The sequence below is a fragment of the Triplophysa rosa genome, linkage group LG25 (assembly GCF_024868665.1).
Source record: "Triplophysa rosa linkage group LG25, Trosa_1v2, whole genome shotgun sequence".
NCBI lineage: Eukaryota > Metazoa > Chordata > Actinopteri > Cypriniformes > Nemacheilidae > Triplophysa > Triplophysa rosa.
In genome coordinates, this window is record NC_079914.1 from 11,128,530 (window position 1) to 11,136,779 (window position 8,250).

The following is an 8,250-nucleotide window of genomic DNA, read 5'->3' on the forward strand; positions in this document are numbered from 1 at the left end:
GGGAGGGGCTCATTATACAACAGACAAAACGCCGTAAAAGACGCGCGCTCTGTGCAACCAAAACGGCGTTTTTTACGCGCGTCATATGGCCAGACAGCGGCGCAAAATACGGCGCTTTCAAGTGCCTTAGAACGCCGTTAAATACGGCGTTATGGACGACTTTTCGCGCGTTTTTTACGGCGTTTGGAATCGCGACGCCGTATTTTGCGGCGCAAATACTGTTTAAAACGCCGTCAAAAACGGCGTTCGGATGTAAACGCGTTAAATCTATGGCGTAATTCTGATACCATCGGCTTGCCATACAAATACTGTTTAAAACGCCGTCAAAAACGGCGTTCGGATATAAACGCGTTAAATCTATGGCGTTATTCTGATACCATCGGCTTGCCATACAGGTGTCGCGCGCTGACGAGCACGCGCTAGAGGATTCTGCATTGGTTCGTCTGACACTGTCAGATGGGTCAAAATAAATAGGCCCGACATTTTGAAAGTAGACATTATGCTGAGCTGAATATGTGCGAGAGAGAGAGAGAGACAGAGAGAGAGAGAGCTTTGGGACGTAGTGGTTGCTTGGTTGCGTGACGCTTCGCTTTAACTTGAAGTACAAAACAAACAAAAGTTAAACTCGAGTTTTATTAAAAGGGTCACCAGTCAATTTAATTTGTAATTAAATTTACAAATAAATTAATGTTTATTTGTAATCTGATTCACGTAGAGAATGGATTGCAATTGAACGAGGACTTTTACTTTGTTTGACGTCTGTCAGATGCCTGGAATCGAAGATTTACGTCGCGTAATTTCAGGAATGCAAACGCACGCGGCCGGTGAAACTCCCGTCGTCAAGGTAACCCCTCAAAGGTAAACATAAAACTGTCTTCCCTGTTTTTCTTCACCTGTAACGGAACGAACATCGGGAGTCTAAACGTGGCAATGTGGGAAATGGACAGTGTTTGTAAACGGAATGGATATGGGATGCAGGAATGGCCAGACGGATCGAAACATGAAGGAGAATATATAAATAACCTGAAACATGGCACTGGTGTTTTCACATGGCCGAATGGAGAGGTATGGTTAAATGAAAAGGAAAACCAATTTTGTCTAAGAGAAAGTTTTAGTGAATTCTTCAATAAACAAATAAAAATAATAAAAACAGAAACGCAATCTTTATAATTATTATATCTTTGATTTGATAAAAAACATATTGGGCCACTTTCCATTGTAAACATCAGATGTTTTGCATTTTGACACTCATATAATTTATAATTTTTTTGTTTTTTTTTAGTTCTATAAAGGTTCATTTTTTAAGGATTGTCGTCATGGAAATGGCATGTACTCTTGGCCGGATGGGTCAAAATTCACTGGAAAGTTTTATTTGAACCATAAGGAGGGTTATGGTGTTCACGTTTTTCCCGACGGATCGACCTTTCAGGTGAAATTTAAAAAAGCCTTTATTTTCTCTCATTTACATGTTTGTCTTGACACACAAAACGTACACTATATTTCAGTATATAGTTTAAAACAAAAGCTGTTCCAACCGTCTAAACAGGGTCTGTATCATGCCGATCAACGCTTTGGGCCCGGGGTCATGACGTACCCGGATGGGCGACAGGATGTGGGCCTTTGGTGCAGACACAGGCTGCTGCGACTCTGTACGATTCTGGAGGGAGGCTTTACCCTGAGGGACTTTCCAGAACACATGGCCAGACTACCCAAGAAACAACTTCCGGTCCAACCTCAACTTCACACGATGGATGATGATACAGGTTCTCCTCTGTATCACGCTCCATCAGAGGTTGAGGACCGTTTCATCCGGCCTCCAGACCTTGAGCAGTACGCTACAGACTCAGACCACCTGCCCGTCCCCAGACGTCTACGTCAGGATCTAGACTTGCACTTTTTTGGTAGGAGTGACATCAGCACATGGCAAACCATAGATGATATGCCATTACAGCAGCGCATGAATCGACACATTCAACGACACAGGTATCTATCTATCTATCTATCTATCTATCTATCTATCTATCTATCTATCTATCTATCTATCTATCTATCTATCTATCTATCTATCTATCTATCTATCTATCTATCTATCTATCTATCTATCTATCTATCTATCTATCTATCTATCTATCTATCTATCTCCCTCCCTCCCTCCCTCCCTCCCTCCCTCCCTCCCTCCATCTGTCTATCTAACTATCTTTTATTTTATTTTCTCCAACAGATTTGAGATTGATGAATTAGACTGGGATGTTGTTGCAGTCTTGAACATGAACAGGGATCAGTTTGGACCCAAAGGCCCTCTTGAGCTGAACTCAGAGAGTTTGATCAAGGAGGCTTTAGTTGGTAAAAAAAAGAAGGTTAGCAAAATTATCAGAAACGGACACATTCATCCTGACGTTAGTGATGCCCAGGGACACACCGCTCTCATCGCAGCCACGGTATGATTCACAATCTAACGTAGAAAATGATCTTTGACTAGTTTTTTGTTGTTGTTGTGTCACCTCTAATAAAAAAACATAAATCTAATAATTTACCATATTTAATTTATTTTAAACAATGTTATAATAATGATAATAATAAATGTGGATTTGCTGACAAACATGATTCTGCTTTAACTAAATTGTACACAATGTTTACCAGCAGAGGGCAGCATTGCTATATAGTTCTAAAATGTGTGTTATACCAAATAAAACTAGATTTGACGGGATGGTTCATCAATAAATACAAATTCTGTCATCAATTATTTATCCTCATGTCATTAAAAACACAAAAGAAGATATTTTGAGAAATGCTTTTGTGTCCACACAATGGAAGTCAATGGGGTCCAATGTTGTTTGGTTACCAACATTCTTCAAAATATCTTCTTTTGTGTTCTGCAGATGAAAGAAAGGTTCGGAATGACACCAGGGTGAATAAACGATGAAAAAAAATCATTTTGGGGTTATTCGTTTTAAATGAAATAATAACAAACAAACACACAACAGTACAACTTGCATAATTGATGATAAATATGCAAATGTGGTTTGTGATATTTTGAACACCGCAGGTTAATTGTCACGATGACATCATCCACTTGCTGTTGGACAGCGGGGTAGATGTAGATAAGTTAAATGATGAAGGCATGTCTGCTCTGGTGGTTTGCAATGTCCTTTACTACCCACACCAGTCTTTACATGAGACACTTGCTGAAAAAACACCCCAGAACCTCTGCGCAGAATTACAGGTAATAACACAGAAGAGGATATGCTTGACTATAATGTTATTATTGGGGGTTGAGGTGCATCGTGACAAACACTTGTGTTTACTCTGACCAACCAAAGAGCCTCAATACCTCGGAGGAACCCGAGGCGGATCATCAACCTGGGCGTGAACAAGATACTCCAACATTAGAACCAAATGCTCGGATGATGTGCCAGATGGGAACAGTGACCCCTTCAGACAGTCAGGAGACAGTGAGCAAAACTGCTCATCTGAAGACAGAGTTCGAACACTTCTATCTGTCTGTCTGTGTATTTATCTATCCATCTTTTCTTTTGTTGTTTTATTATTATTGATTGTCTGTTTGGATAGACACCGGAATCAATGGGTTACAATGAAGCTCCTTCTGGATAGAGGAGCGGACCCGAATGCCTCTAGCATCCCCATGCCCGTCATTTTCCTGGCTATCAAAGCTGCTCACGTCGAAGGGGTCCGTCGTCTCGTGGAGTATGGAGCCCGTACAGATATACCTTTACCTCCAGAGGTGAGGCTTGTCCTCTCATCTCCAAGTACGATGCTGGGTTTTTATCATTACTATTATTAATAACAACTTATTTTAAATATGACTGATTTCCTGCATTAGTGAGATATGATAGAAGAAAAAACATTGGGTCTTCAGAGGTGTATAAAGACCTTACATAATGAAGCGTTGTGTTTCTATTGTCTTAGAATGAGCTATTTCTATCTACATACACCACAGATCCCCTTGCATGGAATTCATCATGTTGTTTCTACAGTAGCCCTAAACGGACAAACTTCTCTACAGATCATGTTCTGTAAATACGTTATCTCCTTCGGCAAAGAAGGAGTCTTAGTCCTGTGTCAGCCTGTTACCATTGGTTATCTTCTGGTTATATTCTGTTCTTTTCTCTCCATGTCAGCAAAAGGGTCTGTACCCCCTTCACATAGCAGCAGGTTTACCCGGAGCCGAGGGTCCACAGATCACAGAACTCCTTCTGCACGCCCTGGCGGACCCTGATGTCAAAGCTCAGGATGCTGAGGAGGACTATGAACTAGATGAGGTCAGTGGAAATATTGCTAAAACATATATACAGTATTTGCTTTTTTGGCTTATATCTGTATCTGGAATCACCACCTTCTTGTATCGCTTATCGAACAAATATAAAGCCTCAGAACATGTCTGAGCCCCAGACTTTTGATACTATGCATTTCACGGCTTCTGGACCCCTGGCAAAGTTCAGCGGACCTCTCGCTGAGCCTCCAGAAGAAGGAGGGAGGACACCACTGCATGTCGCCTGCCAAAGAGACTCAGATTATACTGTAAGTCCATTCAGAGCACTGTTATGATATAAGCTTCAACGTAACAAATATTTGATCATGCGTGAAGATCATAAGACCATAAACTCGTCTGGTCTAAATGTGGGCGGAACTTGATTTTATGAAACAGGATTTCATTGGATTGTGAAAGAGGGGCTTTGATATTATTGGTAGATATGAGTTTTCCTCACCTATTTTATTTTATTTTATAGATTTGCTTTACTTTAGTATTTAAATTAATATATTTTATTTAATTTATTTTTCAATTTAATTTACTTTTTCAATTTAATTTAATTTAACTGTACTGTACTCTACTGTACTGTACTGTACTGTATTATTTAGTTTGGTTTTATTTGATTTGATTTGATATTGTTTTATTTCATTTCACTTTATTTAAATATTTATTTACTAGTTTATTTTATTTAATGTACAATTTTATTTGATCAACTAATTTTTTTCAGATCGCTCGAGATGTCGTGGCCCTACTCCTCTCTCATAAAGCAGCCACCAACCATCTATGGAGCGGACATTCACCATTGTCTCTTGCCATTGCAAGTGGTAACAACCTCGTATGTGAAGATATTTAAGTAAATTAAAAAATGATAAGTAGCGTATATTTATTTACAACATAAATGCTGATAAAGGCGAGAGTTATTCTGCAATTGTTACTGTTGGATTTGAAACACGACTGCATTAATGTGCTGTGTTTATTACCCCGGTTTTCCCAGGCTGTGGATGAACTGCTCGCCGCAGGGGCCGATCCTAATCTCCCGCTCGCTCGTCGCGTGGGCAGCGCTCTCTGTAACCTTGCCAACATCAGCTACGACCGCGGGCCAGAACCGCGCAACCAAATCAACCTAGTAATCCTCTTTAGCTGATTAGCACTTGGCTTCTGTTCAATTTCATACCAGTAAGGGAAATACAACGACATAAAATAACACTCTTTCCCCATTTCGCTTCATTAAGCTCGAGAAGCTGATCAAAGTCGGCGCTGACATCCTCATGCCCGTCGTGGTGGGCAAGGGACACAGGTGCAGTGTGGGAACAGTGGTGGATTATGCTCACCACGCATTCAAGCAGGTGCACTTTTCATCGCCACTTCATCCCGTGTTCCAGATCGGCCCTAATCTCATATATTACCTCAAGTAATTATGATCCTCTCACCAGGACCAGCGCGTGGCCCAAACCCCTTACCATGCCCTCAACAAGCGTGAGAGGAAAGCTTATAACGCCCGATGCCAGTTGCTAAGCCTCATGGGAGATCTTCTGAGACAGGGGGCCATCAGGATGGAGAGACGCCGTGTGGAGGAGGAAGAGAGCCAGGGCATATTGAGTAAGACAGAAATGTGCAACTTTTATGAATTTTGTGTTTATGGTTAACAATTTGTGTGTTTGTTATTTGAAGGTGTCAGTCCGACAGATAAGTTTGTGTACACTGGAGCAGGAGGTAGTCGAAGTCGGAGTCTGCTAAGCTCCCCTGAGAAAAATATCAGGAGTGTCAGTAAAGAGCAGAGTCAAAGAGCGCCGAGGTACGCACAACCTTTACCATTATAAAATGATCTTTTAAAAGAGAAATGCTTTTCTGTGAGGCTAAGAACTCTATTCTGTAGCGTACGATGCTTTATAGGTACGCTTAAAGACTACATGAAATCAAACGTAATTGCTTTCTTTGTGTCTGAAAATACGTTTCAATTTTGCTGTTCTGGAGATACTGTGAGTGTGAAAGCTCTCCACATTTGTGGTTTTACTTTCAGAAAACCTCTCTTCAAATATTGCTACCAGTGCGGCCGGTCAGTGGGGGTGGTCCTGTCGGTGTGTAGCCGATGCCAGGAGGTCTTTTACTGCAGCAAGAGTTGCAAAATGAAGGCCTGGGACAAGATCCACAAAGACGAGTGTATCCGCGTGCCAGGTCGGTAAAATAATCATTTTAACTAAAGTAACCAAATTAACCCACCTTAATCGTTTAAAAATGATGTATTGTTATGAAAATTAGCTATTGTTATCGTCTGCTGTTATTAGTAGGGTCCGAAACTTTTTGCCACAGCTGCCAACGGCACTGTCCTGGATTGGGACAGTCGCCATATCAGTATTGACAGTGACCGTGATATAAATAACCATAATTATTGATATTGTGTTAATAATACACATTGGTTAGGGTTATACAAAATACAACAATGCAAAATATGATTATTTATTAATTATGATTAATATTGTAAAAAAATAAAAATGAAGAATTTGACGATTAGCAATTTTTTTTAATATAACAATATCGTTATCATGACATTTTTGTCTACGATATTTGTGTAGTAATACATCTGATATTGTGAGAGCCGTAGCATGGTTTAAAAAACCACCAGCCATATGAATTTTTATCGGTTATGGCATGAACCATTATTTTAGGGCTGTCAAGCGATTAATCGCATCCAGAATAAAAGTTTGCGTTTACATAATATATGTCTGTGTACAAACTTTTATTCCAGCTGCAATTAATCGTTTGACAGCCCTAATTTATTTGTTTTGCTGTTGTGTTAGTGAGTGCACTATGTGAAGCTTTAGAACAAACTAGACACAAATGTAGTTTGTAAGCAGAGAATCATGTTTTGAAACCAGAAGATCTTAGGGGGTTTCAGTACGAAATGAGAAATGACCCTCTCCTGCAAAGGTCCACTCTTATGAGAATACACTGAGTATAGATGCACGCCAAAGATGAAGCCACAGGTTTAACCGGGCACATAGGAACTTGGCAGAACCGGATTGGGGTATATTTGGATTGTTCACAATGTGCTTTTCTCTGGAGGATTTGTCCATGCAGTGTCTCCACTGCAATGCTTTGATGCACGAAAACATTTAACATCAAACCCTTCCAAAACCTTTAATCTAAAAATATTTTAATTATTATAGATGGTTTCAGAGGCAACAACATAAACGTTATGTGGCCCAAAGTTCTGGTAGACCTCTGCAAAGAACCAATAACTGTTGAGTAGTTTTAATTTAATACAATTAATATACAATCAAATATTAACATCAATTAATATTAATATAAATTAAATATGAAACTGAATTTTTATATTAAAACGAAACACAGAGCAGAAGTTAACTTCGTGCCAGGCGTGTGCAATCGTCTATATTAGAATTAAGAACAATTATTTTCTAAGCAATGAAAATGTTTTTTTAATGCTAACTGACATTTAGGGAGCAGAATAGCCATTGCTTGATAAAATGCAAAACAAAGCCACATAGAACAGTAAGAACAACAGTAAAGCCATTTTTTGAATAAAAACAAAAGAAAAATAATTATTAGATAAAATAATATTTTACTTATTTTATTCTATAAATGCATTATGAAGACGAACAGATGGGATACTTAAACTTCTGTTCATTGACCAAGCGAGCATAATTATCATTCACTGTTGCAAAATGGCTGCTATATTTATAACCGAGATGACCTGATGCACCTTTTGGTTTTATTTTTTCCATAGTGATGAGTGGAAAAAGCAACAGAAGTAAATGCATTTCCAGCGAACAGCATCCACCTCTGTCAGCCAAAGACGCTAAAGCCAAGACCTTCCACCCGAACGCGACCCCAGAAATCCACGAGTGTGACCCGAAAGAAAATTACAGTTTTATATAAGGACTGTCACAAAGGCTTTGTAAAAGAAAGCTTTACTTCTATTAAATGTAGTTACGTAAGGAAATGCAAGGTTGTGGCCTCAC

At 39.5% G+C, this 8,250-nt stretch overlaps 1 protein-coding gene across 1 annotated transcript; it reads left to right on the forward strand.

Annotated features, from left to right (window-relative positions):
• The first annotated feature begins 781 nt into the window (after positions 1–781).
• ankmy1 (ankyrin repeat and MYND domain containing 1) lies at positions 782–8,215 on the forward strand. Its single transcript, XM_057325790.1, has 16 exons — positions 782–1,065; positions 1,283–1,429; positions 1,547–1,983; positions 2,222–2,438; positions 3,047–3,223; positions 3,321–3,481; positions 3,571–3,742; positions 4,140–4,280; positions 4,387–4,539; positions 4,998–5,105; positions 5,265–5,396; positions 5,503–5,616; positions 5,704–5,869; positions 5,942–6,065; positions 6,291–6,445; positions 8,016–8,215. The coding sequence occupies exons 1-16, from the start codon at positions 931–933 to the stop codon at positions 8,165–8,167; spliced, it is 2,691 nt and encodes an 896-aa protein (XP_057181773.1). The 5' UTR covers positions 782–930; the 3' UTR covers positions 8,168–8,215.
• The last annotated feature ends 35 nt before the right edge of the window (positions 8,216–8,250 follow it).